This window comes from Corvus moneduloides, chromosome 14 (assembly GCF_009650955.1).
Source record: "Corvus moneduloides isolate bCorMon1 chromosome 14, bCorMon1.pri, whole genome shotgun sequence".
In the NCBI taxonomy this organism is placed as follows: domain Eukaryota; kingdom Metazoa; phylum Chordata; class Aves; order Passeriformes; family Corvidae; genus Corvus; species Corvus moneduloides.
In genome coordinates, this window is record NC_045489.1 from 17,682,842 (window position 1) to 17,698,633 (window position 15,792).

At 43.8% G+C, this 15,792-nt stretch overlaps 1 protein-coding gene across 4 annotated transcripts in view; it reads right to left on the minus strand.

Moving 5' to 3' along the window:
- Window positions 1-15,792, minus strand: part of CAPN6 (calpain 6) — a 50,600-nt gene that overhangs the window by 18,322 nt on the left and 16,486 nt on the right. For all 4 annotated transcript variants that reach the window (XM_032124307.1, XM_032124306.1, XM_032124308.1 and 1 more), the window contains exons 4-6: window positions 3,397-3,528; window positions 2,722-2,930; window positions 2,163-2,355 (exon numbers count right to left, since the gene is read on the minus strand). In XM_032124307.1, coding sequence (XP_031980198.1) covers window positions 2,163-2,355; window positions 2,722-2,930; window positions 3,397-3,528 — 534 coding nt within the window. The remainder of the gene's footprint in view (window positions 1-2,162; window positions 2,356-2,721; window positions 2,931-3,396; window positions 3,529-15,792) is intronic.

Sequence of the window (15,792 nt, forward strand, 5' to 3'; positions counted from 1 at the left end):
TAGTACTTCCTCAGATATTTTTACCCCTTTCAAAATCTAACTGGTCTAAACAGACAAGGTCCTTGTCCTAAGGCAAATGTTGCACTGATATAACAGTGCCCAGTCCCCAAAGGTAAGAAATCACATTAAAAAAAAAAAAGAGAGAGGGGAAAAGAGAAATTTCTGTCAAATTGGAACTGACAGATGGTCTGGCAACTGTGAGAGTCTCACCCAGCCCTCTGTGCCTCTCGCTGACAGCAGCTCCCAAAGAATCAGCTCAAGTGTTCCACCCAGACTGGCTGACATTCCCACTGGCTCTGGGCTCCCTCCAGTGTCACACCTTCACTCGCATTCTTCACAACTAAAAGCAAACAAGGAATCCTTGACAGCACGGGAGTCTGTAACTTCTCCTGCTGCCTTTGTTATCCCCCAGGCTTTTCTCACTGCTGGCCTTTCCCACCTCATTCCAAAAATATTTATTTATTTATCTATTCAAATGAGATATTTAAACATCTCCTGTCTGTTCCCATTTCCACATGGTGATGCTCAGGGCCATTTTGTAATCCAAGGAAAATGATGACATGTTCATAAGGCAGCAATGAAGCCACTTGAGTATTAAATATTCCACACCTAGCAAGCTCCACTGTGTGTATAATACATCAAAAAATGACAAATGCAGGCAAACTTAAGAATGGCCTCTCTGTAATCAATGTTTAGAAGCATTTGTGTTTAATTTGGCAGGCAGAAACATAATGCCAGGCATCAGTGAAAGCATTACAACTGCCTAATTAATTGCTTTTTAAAATACAGCTCCCTGTACTGAGTCTATCCCCTCACCAGATCCATGTTAAGAAACAGAAGTGCCTTAGCATTTGGGAGCAACCTATCATTCCAGAAACAACATCTGCAGTAACAATTCACACCAGGAAGTCTGCTCTGCCAGCCTGGTCTGAGCAAATCAGACAGAATTCTTCCAAATAAAAATTCAGGCCTTACAAAAGAAAGGTAAAACAAAACTCAAAGACCTTGACGATTTTGTTTCTGAGCTGTTTCCTGATGTTGCTGCAAGAGACAGTTCAGGAGTCCTGCTCTGTCCCAGGTTAGTCCCAGATTAGGTTAAAGTTTGTGTCCCAGAAGGTGCCAGGACAGTGCATGGCCAGGGCCAGCTAAACAGGTAACATTGTCAGGAACCTCCAAACACAGCTGATTTTCTGTTGTTCTTAACAACTCCACAACTCTCCTGATACTCACAAGAATTTCTGAATGAATCATCTTCGTTTCACAGATGGGGAAATGAAAGCAAAACGTTTAAGTGATTTAACTAAGATCAGCCTCAGCTAAGGTCTTAAACTGAAGCAGGGCCCATGGGAGGAAGATGCTGAAGTGCACTTAGTGCCAACCCTGCAAATCCCAGAAAATGATCCCTTTTCTGTGGGCTGCTGGGTTAATGGTCCATGATAAATGATTTGAAAAATCATTTTAAAGCAATCTTTTAGGAAATATTCAGGTGCCGTGGCAGTTTGTCAGCCCTTCACACGTGAGAACAGCTTTGGACAAGGTGAGAATTTCAGCACTACCCCATCAGGGCCTGACATTATACAGAAGGGGAGTTCAGCCCAGTTTGTCACTGGTTTGCCCCTGTCTACTGACTATGGGAACCTCAGGGCCATGGCCTGCTAATGTGGGCACTGAGTTACCTGCCTCACAGGCAAGTTCTACAGGTTAATTATTGTCAAACAGCATCACCTAAATGACCAGGTGAGCTCAGCCTTGCAGCTCAGCTCCACTGATACCCTGACTGCACTGGCACAATCAAAGTCAAGAAGTCTCAGCAGCTCAGTGCCAGAACTGTTTTCTCTAAAGAGATTTCTCTAAGAAATAAAGCAATTGAATGCAGCCATCTGCTCTGTAAATTAGGATGGATTTATCTCAGGTCAACTCACAACTGTGACCATTCAGAAAGAACAGCAATTCAGACACACAGTGAAATGGCAGCACAAGCAGTTGTGATTGTATTTAGTGGCTCCTGGAGCTGTACTGGGCTGGAAGCACTTGCTAGATTTCTCCACACAAAGCTTTTCCAAACATGCAAAGGAAGGACATACTCAATGTACCAATAATGGTATTTCTTCCAGAATATTTTCATTGACATAAACCCTTGAAATCCAGCTCTCTGTACTCACCGAAATGGAGCAGCTGATGAACCCTCCTCTTTTATGCACTTTCATCAAGTCTTCAAACAGCTTCATCTGCTCAGAAATAACCTCACCATATTTGCCCTCTGCCAAATTAATGGATTCTGCCACTGCTCCAGTGAAATCCACCAGGGCTTCTGCAGCACAGCCTCCATCCAGGGCTTGGTAGGATCCAGCCAGCCTGGAGGCAACACAGAACATTCTCAGTTTACAGGGGGCTGGGATGAGTGCTCTAATTTGGCTTGAATGTAGGGAAGATGTTTGTGTCTCACCAAGGGAAAAACAAAACAGAACAAAAAAAAGCCCAAGCAGATTGCAGATAAATCTTTCCTGGTCTCTAGGATCCTTAAGGATACTGCTGAAGTAGACTGAGTGGCACTCCTTTATGGTTTACATCCTTAACAGAGACTAAAGAAAAGAGTTTTCAGTCTTTTTAAGGTTCTCTACCAGCAGCAAAACTAAAAACTATGGAAAGTCTGACAGAACTGAAAGACAAAACGAACAGGGACAACACTGAGGACTACAAGGACAACGAACCAGCTCATACTTAGCATAAGCTTTCTCCAGCAGAGCACTCCAGAGCTCGTTTCTCACGTTGGAACGGCAGTAGATCAGCTCCCCGTTCTGAGTTGGCAGCAGATCATCAACCACCACCTCTGTCCACTCTCCAAAGCGCCAGAAGCGGAAACGGAAAATCCCAGCGTATTTCCCTGGGTTTTTAGTGTCCCATTCCTGCTCGTTATAGTCTGGAATCACCTGAGAAAGCGTGGAAGGGGAGGTTCAGCAAGTGCCCTGTGTGGAGTTTATTCCCGGGGCAGACTGCTCTGGAACATGGGCCGTGCTGGCATTCAGCTCCATGAGCAGCTGACCCTACACAGATGAAGCAGTGAAAAGAGAGAGTGAGTTTGGTACACAGTGAAACACAGCCCCACTTCAAAGAGTATTTCAGGAAAGTGAAATTCATACTGATCCGCAGAGAGAGATAAAAAGAACCCGCTGCGCTCTCCGGCTTTGTTCTGTCTGTTCTTGGGTGCTCAGTGTGGAGTGAGGAGGTCTCATAACATGAAAAATAAACTGTTAAAGAAAGGGAAGATTTGAATCCACCAAAACTCACCCCTTATTAATCCTAGAAAGGAAAACACAGGCTGATAGGCAGGGAAACAACCAAGGTTAGCCTGCTTTATTTGCTTTATTTCCTGCACCACACACATCAGTCACCCACCTGCTGCCAGAGGCTTTTCCTCAGAGCCAGGCAGGAGCACGCAGCCACAAACCAGCAGTTCCCCAGCCTGCCCTGGTGGAAGTCGTGGGAGCTCATTCCATTCACAAATAGGTGGGGGTCTTCACAGAGGTCCTGGCAAAGCAAACCAGAGATTACTGGAGACTCCACCCCAGAAATGATCACACCATCCTTCCAGTCAAGAAAAGCAGCAGGAAATGATGCTGCTGACACCTGAGCTCTGAGCCTCTCCTTTCTTCACTGCCACACTGGAAACCCTCCTTCAGCAACAGCCTGAGTTACTGCAATGACCCCAACCCCACAGGAGGAAGAGAATACCTCTTTGTGAAGCACCTTTTATTCTCTGGGTCTCATAATTCTCATGGATCGGGCTCCTGTTAGAACATTTTGTTCCTCCTTTCCTGGCTCCATCTCTATTCACGTGCAGATTCCCAGAGAGCATGGCTGGATCTTCCTGGGATGTCTCCTTGCTCCTCCCTGGCTTTCCCCTTGCACTAAAGGGAGCACCTCCAGTTCCACAGACCCTGGGGAAGCCACACGGGTGCATTTTGCAGCAGTGATGTGTTTGTTCCCAAGAAATCCTTGGCAGAGGTGTTCTGCTGAATGGAGAGGGAACCTCCCACAAACACTTCAGCAAACAGGTAATGGGACCATCCCTAACTGGTGTGGAACCTGCTGGGTTCAACCCAGTGACTGCTCCTGACACTCTCCTGTCAGTCACTGCCCTTCCTCACTGGCTGAGAGGATGGCAAAGCAGGCAGTGGTAGGAAATTCTGCTCTTTCACAGTTTAATCACCCAAAATTTCAACCCTGTGGAAATGATCCTATGTCCAAGCATTAGAAATGCAGAATAAATAACTCCCTCTCACCTCAAAATGGCAGGAGACCCCAGATTTCCTGCAGTCTGTCCTGTTTGCCATCAGCAGCAGAGGAAGGAGCTGTGCTCCGTACCTATGGATTCCCTCTGCCCTTTGGTAATTAAAGATGATGATCCCAAAATAGCAGGGGTGCAACCCAAGCCTGGCTACAGACTAGAGACGCATCTCTCTGATGTGGCTCTGACAAATCAGTGCCAGGTGACCACATTTCCAGAGCAAAGAACCACCTCAGTGCTCAGCTGATGGTTTTCCTGGGCTGGTTTAGCCAATGGCACCTGAAGTCAGCTCACAGCATGGAATTCATGGAGCTGCAGCCGTTTTCCTTAAGAAAATTATATTTTTGGCATGAGACTTCTCTCATTAAATAACAGCTGACATTTTAAATGCCTTTTGGGAAACAAGCAACTGATCATTACGTGACACTGATCTTCTGTCAGGAATTCTCACGTGTGTCTGCACTTAGGGAAAATTCAAAGCTTATTAAGAGCCCTTAACAAAAACCTGGATAACAAAACGGTGCCCAGGAGGAAAACTGGCCATGTACAAGATGCTCATCAGCATCATGGACAGGTCCATTCAGCCTCCCTGGATGCTCTGATATGGAATGGCAGCAGGACCTCCAGGCTGGCACTTCAGATGATGTAAATCCACCCACTTGCAGGGGTTGACATCACTTGGCTACTTGGCCTTCATGGTGGTAGCACACATCCCACATCCACGTGGGCTAGATTCCAGTTTCATATCCCATTTCCTGGCATCTCTGGCATTAGTAATTTCTAGTTTGTTTTTCCTTTCAAAATGTTATTTTGTTAGAATAATAAACGAGGGATAAACGGAGCCATCGGGGTTAAAAGTGTCCAAACTTTTCTGTCACTGGTGGAAGCCAAAACTTTAATTAATTTTAGAAAGAAATTAAGCACTGCTGTGTATTACAAATATCTTGTTTGGTTTGTTTTGATAAAAATAACGACATTAAACTGCCATTTTTTAATTGAAGTGTGTCTCGCATCTCACGAAGTCCTCAGAGGCAAAACAGAGCAGCATGTGCCAAGTGCCAACATTTATGGATGAGATCAGCATTTGCTGACTGCTGGGGCCCAAAGCAAGCAAGGAACAGCAGAGCTCAGAAACAGCACCTCCCTCCTTCCACCAGTCACCAAATTCTCCAGGATCCTGCTTGATAAACCCTTTCTGATTAAACCACCTCAGAGTCCTGGACTTCTGGGGCTAAAGAACAGCGTAAAAATGCCACCAATTCTGTCTCTTTTGTCATGAATTCTCTTGTCATTACAAAAGCTTCTGTGGTCACTGTCACTGCGTGGCTCAGATGAGACACAATAACACTGAGGCACAACCTAGAGCTCATTGCAGCTCTTTGCCCTCTTCTGAGCTTTGTGGTCTTCACCACTTGTGCCATATAGCAAATTCTAAGGAATACTTTTATCTATCTAAGCCACAATTCCCCCAACACAAGTTAGAAATGCGCTATTTCAATATATTATTCTGCAGTCCTTGTGAGGATCTTTAAGCGTTTCTGGTTGCTCCAAGCATGTAAAAAACCAGAAATTAAAAAAAATCACTTTTCTCTACAATGCTCCCAGCAGAGACAATTTAGGATAGTTGAGGACCCAGCCAGATACTATCAGAGGACACTGACATGAGATGTGATCCAGGCACTTCGAAGTCCTGATCCCTTCTCTTGCTTGCTGCCTAAGCACCCAAGCTTACTTTCTCCAGCACCCTTTAAAGAACTCAGCCCTAGCATGACAAATAATCCAACCCACCTTTGCTTGCACATAAGACAGAGGCAGGCACTATCGGACTGATCTACTTAAGCCCAGTAACCATTCCTTTAAATTTTTTAAAAGCAGTTTGAATTCTGTCAGAGCTGAGAATGGTTCCCATTTTCTTCTCTTCTCCCACCCTCATATCATCCTGAGTCAGCTCCTGTAGAGACAGTGTGGGGAAGCAGGGGGAAAGGCAATTCTTTCTGAACATGGATGCAAAAATTCAGCTTTGGCTGCAGCTGACACTGAGCCAACCTCATCTAAAGGAAGGCAGCAAAGACAGCACCCCGTGGTTGTGGAGCTGAAGAGGTAAATGGGATTGTCCATCCTATAATAAAGCCCAGCTGTGCTGGCATGGTCACAGAAACGCTCCCTAGACCAGGCTGTGTGCCAAGGCATTTGCAGTTAGCCCCAAGAAGCAAAACAACCAAGCCCAACTGCGCTGGATACTCCAGTGCATGCAAAAAGTCTTTTACAACCTTGTTATGGCTGAAAAAGAGCCTGCCTGCAGAGTGAAAAAACAGAAGTCACCCCTCAGGGGACAGTTCTTAGAGAAATCTCCATCCAAAGAAACCTGGGGTCAGATGTGACCTGACTGAAAAAGCCCTTGCTGAGATCAGGAAGGACTTTTGTCAGTGCTCTTACACCATGTAAACCCACAAAAGGCAGGTTTAGCCCCAGCTTTGTGTCTGTACACCCTGAGCTCGGGATGTGCAATTCCTCTGGAAACTTCATGCCCATCATCCAGCAGCATCAGCTCCTGAGAGCAAGATGACACCCAGTGCTGCTCCAACAGAAACTGAGCTACACATAAGCAAGGGGAAGAACTCCAGCCTTGTGTAAAAGAAAACTCAGCTCTCTGGGGATTGAGAAATGCTTCTTCCCCCTCCTCCCTCTCCACTAAATCCTGTTACAAAATCAAATGCATCACAGACATTTTTATAGTGTTTTTTTTCCATTTTCAGTTTGGGTTAGTGGTGACTAACACTCAGTCCAGGAGTTCCAGCCTTGCCCTGCCTATGGGACACATTTATTTGGGGAGGATCTGAACCAGTGTTTTGGAAGAAAAACCCCAAAAAATTGCAATTGGGCAACATGGTGTGTATCTTGGCTGCCTCTAGGTTTCACCTGACCCCTGGAGCACTACAGCTGCTCTCTCCAGAAAGCTGACAGGGCTGGGAAGGGCTCAGTGATGGGCCCTAGGGCTGACCTTTTTCTGAACCTCCTAACAAAGTGTTTGCTGCAGCCCTGCCAGTCCTCTGCCACTGCAGCCCAAAATCCACTCCAGACTGCAATGAAAGATCTGCTGTTCTCCCAGAACCCTCATACAGGAACCAACCACCTCAAGCCACCTCTTGCTGCACTACCTGAGTTTGTGATGCTACAGAACTGCAGCACTTCTCTTTCTTCTGGAGAAAAGCTGCCTTGTTTGAGAATAACACTTTGTTTCTCACTGAATTTACCAGAAAACTTTGCCTCCTGCCTTCTTCCCCTTGTACCTATTCCCACAATTTGTGTGATTTTTCCTCATAAGCAGCAATCAGAGATGCCATTCTTAGGACAGGATTCACCTCAGGCAACATCAAATTCTCTCAGCAAGATGTCCAAACTCCCCTGGAAGCAGTGCACAGACTTTACCCTGCCACTGCCATGGTGCTGTGACACTGGAGAGAGGCCTGTGTCTATCCTGATCATGTAAACCAATTAATTCAGAGCAATTCCAACCCCTATGAAACTTGATTTTCAGCTGTTCCAAAGCTACAGCAACTGTGACATAATGTGGGGAGAAAAAAAATTAATGGAAGTCCCAATTTAGTTGGTTAAAAATGTATATATTTAAATTTCTTGGAAAGAGTGAGAGTTTTCCATCCTAAAGGCACCATTTTGGGGTCACTAATCTGAAGTTTTCTTGGAAAATGCTATTATGAGAATTTACTCTGATTTTGAGGTGGTGATGAAAAACAGGTAAATGTAGTAACAGCATTTTAAAGAAAACCTGAATGCAGCCATGCACCAAAGCAGGGGAAATGTCTTTTATTGCATTAAATGCAGTAAAACAGGATGGGCAAGGACAAAGCCAGTCCTTAGAGCAAGTCCCTGACATCTCATCCAGTCACACCCTAACGTGGCCAAGGTCAGACAAGGGCTGTAAGGCCACTCACAGTTCATCAGACTCAAAGGCCACCCACTGTTTAGCTACATCTTTTTATTGCTTCCTCAAAACATGTTTGTCTATCAAATTCTTGGATGAGTTCTCTCAGATGGGGAATAAAAACAGTAAGAAAAGGAGGTTGGAAAAAGTCACACACACTTTTTCACAGCACTGAACTATTCAGGACTGGACCAGTGTGGAACAAACTATTCCCAGGTCAGTACTCCTGACTGTCCAGCTCTGGTTGATGAGGAAAATATTTCCTTTGCCTGATAATGAGCATCATTTTGGCTCAGGGGCCATGATCTTGTCCAGTCTGACCTTCTGCTGTGTCTCAGGGGGCTGGCAGTGATGCAGCTGGAATTCTCCATCGCTCCATTATAAGGAAGGGAATTTGCTGTTTACAAAAGAGTATCAGGCAGATTTCAGCAAAGTCACATTTATTTTCTTTATTACATTGAATATTTTGTGGCAAAACTAAAGTCAAGTCATCCAAACGTTGTCTGGAGTGAAAATTCGGATTAGTCTGGGAGATGATTTGTTTTTCCTGCAAAGGAGATTATTTCTCCCTTGCCCAGTGGCAATGCACAGACTTTAAAGGTCAAAAAGCGTAAGTCTAAACACCACATTAAAGAGAATAAACCCCTTTAGCAACAAGTTCCTCCTTTCCACATCCCTTTTCCAGCAGGGTTTGCTTTCAGCCTAGGTTCCAGTACCTACTAATCATGGATTTTCTCTCAGACACTTTCTTGAGGATAAAAATCCTTTATCCTCTTCTCCCAGACTCCTCATCTCTTTCAGACAGCACCTTGAGGTGTTCTCCCACTTATTTGCTTCAAGCAAAAAGATGTTAATGCCTGGGATAACAGTTCAAGGTGTAGCCAGTGACACCTTCCAGACACACTTTTGGGATTGTGATCCAGCCCACACCATTCTGGACTAGATGTTTGCTTCTTAACATAAAAAGAGGAGCTGTAAAATGAGATAAAGCCCTGAACATAAGACACAAGCTTCCTAGACTGTTAGATGAGTTGAGCTATATCAAATTTTGGATTTTGAATTGGTTTTCAATAGAAATTTTATTCTAGCCAGCACAACACAGTTTTGCTGAGCCTATGAAGGTCAGAGTCTATGGGAGGGTCTCTGTCCCAATATGACACATATCAGACTTAAAATTCTACTCTGGACATCCTTTCTGGCAAAGATCAGCCTTAGATGTAAACCAGAGTATTCGTCTTTCAGGAACACAGGGAGTTCCAATTCTAAGCTATAAAAATACTGCCTCAAAAGCGCCACAGCAGCATTCATTTTACTCCTGAATACTGAAAGCACTTTTTTGACTCAGCCAAATCTGTGTGTCATCTTCACAGTAACCACCAGGAAGGGTTTTATTTACACATCTCGAAAACAAACAGCAGCTTCTATCTCTAAAACATCTTCTTAGAGCTTGCCTTGGGAAGATTTTCATTTAGCAATAAAGCTATCAGCATGTGAGTCTCTTCAGTTTCAAGTGGTGAAACTGAAAAACCCACACCAGTGACTTCCAAAGTAAGATTATTAAGCAAAATCACCGTTGTTGTATCTGCCAGGCACTCAAGCACATGCTTCTCCCTCCATGTAGGTTCTTTTGTCTTGCACAGATGGCTGTTAGAGGACTAAAATGAATTAAATATGTTTGGATAAGGCGCTATTATACAAAGTGATCTTGAGGATTTCTTCTTTCCAGCCTCAAGAGAATTTCCAGGATAAACCAGTCTGAATATGCTTTAATGTTTTTACAACCTCTGCCTTTGGATATTGTTATTATTGTGCAACTTAAATGCCCAAACCATTGAAAAGTCAGAGGAACCTGGCTGCTTTAACCACTTAAGGCCTTGTGAAAATGTGGAGCTCTACCACTGTTTGGATATTCAATGAGTTTCCTAGCACCATTAGTGATAATTAATTTTGGATTCTCTTCTGCTTCAACCCAAAACAAAGACTAGAGCAGATTCAGTCAGACACATCCATGGGCAAGAGCCTTTGGCTGCCTGGGAGGACTCAGCCTGTCAGGCTCTAGCCAGAATATTTACTTGGTCATGATTTTATCCCAGTTGAAGCACAGTGAGTTTCAACTTCGTGATTAAATTGTTCAGACATTTAAGAGACTCCTTGCTTGCAAAGACACAGTAGGAAACTTTTTTTCTTATTTATACCATGCTGTTTCTTTCTGTAGCTCTTGAGCTTATTTTTGATTTTCCCAATATGATCTAAATACTCTGATTTGAATTCACCACTTCATTTCAGACAAATTCCTTTGTTAAACACTAACATCACTGCCTTCACAGAGAAATTACCCTTCTGATTTACCAGCTTAGAAATCTGGGGAATCCAAATAATCTCCCTGTTATCTTTTGCAATGACTACTGGCAGCCACAGGAATATTCACCCTGTTATCTTCCATGCTCACAAACCCCAAACTGTTGCCAGATGCTAAAAGCAGACTTCATGGCTTGTAGTAATCATAGCAGAGCCACAGAAGTGCCACACAAAGAAATACAAACATAATTAAAAAAAAAAAGCACAGATGATTTAACAACATTAATCCCTTTATCAGTAGTTAATGGAATAATTTCCCCATTGAAAAAAATATTAGATACATAGATTTTGATTCATATATAGAATATTTTTAAATGACTTAACGAGAAAGTCCATCTTCCCTAAATGTGTATTGTAAATGCAAATATGCACCACCAATCACAAGATGGAACTAACAAAAATAGCCTTAATGAAAAATTGAAGTGTAGAAGAGCTTCTGTGTCCAACTGAAGACTTCACAATGAAATTAGGACAATCCTAAACTAATGGTACAGTCACTAAAAGATTTTTCCATTCCTCTTTTCAGAAAACCCTGTATGAGATCTCATACCAGTCTCACAACACTTCCCAGATAACACAAAGTGTTTGATTTGGAGTTACAGGTTTGAAGCTACACTCTGGGTAAAACAAAACGGATTCAGACCTCCAGTTTCTGTTATGCTTTCAAATCACCACAAAATTTCCTTTAAAGATGAAGGTGCTCTATGAATATTTAGGAATTGCTGTGAGAACTTCATCATCTTTATTTAATCAGGGACTAACAGCTAAAGTCAAGTCAGTGAAAAACCTAGAGAAACATTTCTTAACTCTCAAAAGACTTCTCCTCAAGGAGAAGGGCCTGTTTCTAATAAAGTTGAGGTTTGCCAGTGCTGCTTTTCCCTTGTCTTACAACACAAGCATTTACAGTTCAGCCATTATGCTCATCAGAGGGATGTTCATTCTTAATTTTTTGCACATTTTGGAATGTCTGCCGAAGCAGCTTAACCTGCTCTCCCTGTGTCTTCCAAGCACAGCCTCCCCCCCCGAGTGCTACAGATTTCACTCCATCCACATGCAGAGCTGCAGGGCAGATGCTCAGCTGTAAATCATCATCACTTCAGCTAAAGCAAGGGCTGATGTTGCTTTAAACAAGCAGAGGTGCAAGTCCCCTCAATCCACCTCTGTCCACAGGCTGATGCAGCTTTGGTTTGGCTCACGAGACGTTGATCATGCTTTTAGGGAAACGAATGTGCTCGTTAAGACCAGGAATGAGAAATGCCATGGCTGGATTACATCTGAAATATTTGGATTACATTTGAGTTATTCCTCTTACAGTCCAGACACCAGCTGTTTTACCAGTTAGATCATGTGCCCAAATGTGAAAAGCAGCTTTTAGGCAGCTATCACTTCTGAGGAGTTTTATTCGTGGAGAGCAGTCAGTGAGTGAAGGATGAGGGAGGAGAGGCCAGAGGATGAGGTACTGCATTCACATCTCCATTTAGGGAGGAAAATCAGATGTCCAAGGCTTAAATGCCCTTTATCTGGGGGGGGGAGGAGGAAACAGGCAGCAGTGATCATGCACAGCAAATGCAGCTCTGCACAAAATCTTTGCAAATGGATTATCTATAGGGTTATCCTACTGACCCAGGGAGAGCAAATCCCTGAATTTTTGCCTTTTATCAGTTCTGCAAGTGCTTCCACCAGCAGTAAACTCACAGCAGCAATAAAACTCCAAACTTGCAGACCAAAGCTCAGCCCACAGGTGGATCATTGCTAAATGAGATTTAATTTCTTGCTCATCATCACAGGACTGGAGATTTAGTACAGTCTTAGGAAAAAAACCAACCCTATTTTGATAATTATTCACTGTATCAGACTAGAAAGTGCTGTCTCCAGGCAAAACTCAGACCTCAATGAGCTTTATACAGCACAGACACTTTATTAACCAGATCTCAGGGAGCCACTTGTCCACCTCCCAAGCTCAGGAAGGGTCACTGGAGCAGGCAGTGCCCAGATGGCTTCTGGACAGCTCCAGACACAGATCCCATTTCCTGATGCTCCGGAGAAGGTCAAGGTGGCCTCTGCCACCTGCAGCACTGGCCAAAGTTCAGTGCATGAAAACCAGAAGGTAACACTTGCTCTGAACAAAATGTGTATTTCTCCTGAGGAAGGACATTTTATTTCCTGAAAGCTGGAAAAGATGTAAATTCAAAATGTTTTAGCCTTTGTGATTAAGTTAGAAACAATGCCACATACAGGCAAGACAATTCTAAAAGGTTCTTTCAGCTGTGAAGGATTTTTAAAAGCTTCTTTTCAGCCAAGAAAACATACATATTTATTTAATCTTTAAACGGAATTAATCTTGAAGGAAACATGCATTTAGATCACAGGGACACAGCATGAAATTCAAACAAATTACTCTGCAAATCTAAGACAGAATGGCTTACTCAACCTCAAATTCCAGGACTCTGCTCATCCCAAATACCCTTTTAAATATGGAAATAATATGAGAAAAGCACGAAGCTCTTCACACAGAAAGCATTTTTTGGATGTGGATGCTTTCCACTCTAGCTGAAGAGCGTTGACAGAACAATACCTCAATTTCCTTTGCAACTGGCACGTTTAGGCTGTAATTTTTCCTTCAGAGAAGTCAGACATTTAATTCTCTTGGAAGACTACATCAGTGAACTAACAATTACTGTAAGGAGACTTATGCTGGCTGGGGATATGATCCTCAGGCTTTTTGTTTTACAGTCTCAAACTAAATTTTACCATGTCATTCTTACCATCACCACATCGCCTCAGGACAAACAGAAGCTGTTTGAGAAACCAATTTTCATCTAATGACAACTGAACCAGCTAAATAAAACCTGACATTTTAAACTTTAAAGAAACATTCAGAGCCTTGGAATTGTAATGTTTATATTCTAGAAATGACATCGAGGTCGTTTAATATTCCTTTTCTTTACAGGAAACAACCACAACAACATAAGAAAGCCTTCATCCTATCTGAGGGAGGGAAATATCAACTGGAAAAAGTGCCAAGAGAGATGATAACAAAATACCAGCATCTGGAGAGCTGTGTGCTTGGCAAGCATGCACGTCATTTACAAATGTTTGCCTTTAATTATATTCCTGGAAGACTTGGGTGAATAATACCACTGAGCAAGTTGCCACTTTCCAAACCCTGCCACTTCATCCTATGGAAATAAACGCAGCCCTCATGGAAGGGTGAGTGTATCCAAGGGTATCACCACAAAAAATGGGAACTCGTGCCTCACACTGCCCTGGTACCTGCCAGATGAGGGGGGAAGGATGCAGCTGTGTGCCAGGATATCCACTGCACCCCCAGCTCCTCTGAAAGCTGCTGGAGTGGGGAGGGCAGGGATGCTGCCAGGAGCCACTGTGCGGTTTTGCTTCCTGTCATGACACAGCCAGCAAAGAAAGGCACAACTAAAACCAAAGAATTTTCGGAGGTGACCCCAGAAACAGGATTGAGCCATCAAATTGATGTCATACGGGGCCCACTCAGTCACCAGACTGTACTGGAGAGGTCAGACCTGAAGGCTTTATAGCTCCTTGCTCATCTCTTCTTCTGGCCAAGCCCCATCTTAGCAAGACCTTCCAGGCAAAATAAAAATAAAATAATGGAATTCACAGAATAAGGGTGAGCAACAGCTCGATTCTGGGAACATTTTGGCAATTCCAAGAAGAAACATGTCACAACTTCCCCAGCTGAAATCATTAAGGACAAAATATTATGGGAGGAATGTTTTATCCAGTCAGAAACCAAGATGGAAACGTGCCAAGCGATGTTTTCATGATGCCTCCCATACTCAGCCTGTTGGGGGACAGACGAGGTGACAAACAGAGCACAGTGACATTCCCAAAACTTTGAAAGGGGCCAGGGACCAAAACCCCTGATATTAATATTGAGGTGTACCAGCTTATACCACTGGTGGGAATAAAAGTGAGTTAAACTATGTTTATAAGTGTCTATTGTTCAGTAAAGGATGCTTTCTTAAAATAACATCCTCAAGAGAACAAAACAGTATCTGTGTCAGTCTCAATAGAGCTTCATAAATTACACACCCATCTCAAAAAAAGTGAGGCCCTCCCAAGTCCTGGAGCACTGTGTTCTCCCACATTTTCCTTTTCCAAATGAACACACAAGGTCTGTGCAGGGTGAAGCACTCGGCCAGAGCTGGGCATCACCTGCAGAAAGGTGAGGAGAGACACAAAATCCTAGAACAACATGGAACTCCTGATCCTGTTTCTGTAGGACCTTCACAGGCACAGAAACAGAGCCCATCTGGATGAAATCTCATCAGCTTCTTGGAGCTTCTTGTTTAGAGCCACAGCACACTGTGCTCACCTCAGCCTGGATGTGGCCTGCAGACTGTGGCCCAGGAATATGGGACATGGACAAGGGTCACACAGCTGGACATGACCCCCCCCGAGTGGAATCCCAGCCCCTGCCAGCAATAACTGCTGGGAGGGATTCAGGGAATTAAGAGATCCTTCCCTGTTTGTTTGGCTGTGTGAGAGGAGTCCTGGGGCACCACACACAGCTCTGCTCCACTTCCTGGCTCCAGGAACAAAACAGCTGGGAAAGGAAGTGCTTAACAACACATCTGCACCAACCCTCTGTGTCTGGTGACTGCTCTGTCCAGTGACTTCTCCTTGGACCCACCCTCTTTCCCATCACTACTCTTAGCACAGAAAGAATTTTTAAATTCCCCTTATAGAGCTACCACCACTCAAATCCTACAGCACAGATTCTGGGTCTCTGCCTGCCTTCCAAACGCCACAGAGTTGCCCTGGGGTGACAATGCAAGTCCAAAGTGCTGCTTCACCCTTCTTGCCACTGCAGCATCCTGCTTCCCAAGTCCCTGCCCCATGTCATGGGCACACATCCATGTGCATATATGCATTTAAACACATCCTTGCCTGCCTGCTCTGGGTTCATGCCCTCACAGCCCATCATACAGGCTTTACATTTGTGTTAGAAATTGGGTTGGTCTCATCACAGACAGAAATGCTGTTGCAAATGAGTCAAGATTTCAGCTTGCTGGGGGTTTACATTGGAGAAATTGATCATTGTATGCGAAGTTTATATTGTTCAATTTAAAATTCTCTTTAGGCAAAATACAATCCACTATGAAATATTTGCTGTTAACAGGATTCTCTCAGGGTCCAATGCACAGCAAATTTCCAGAGACAA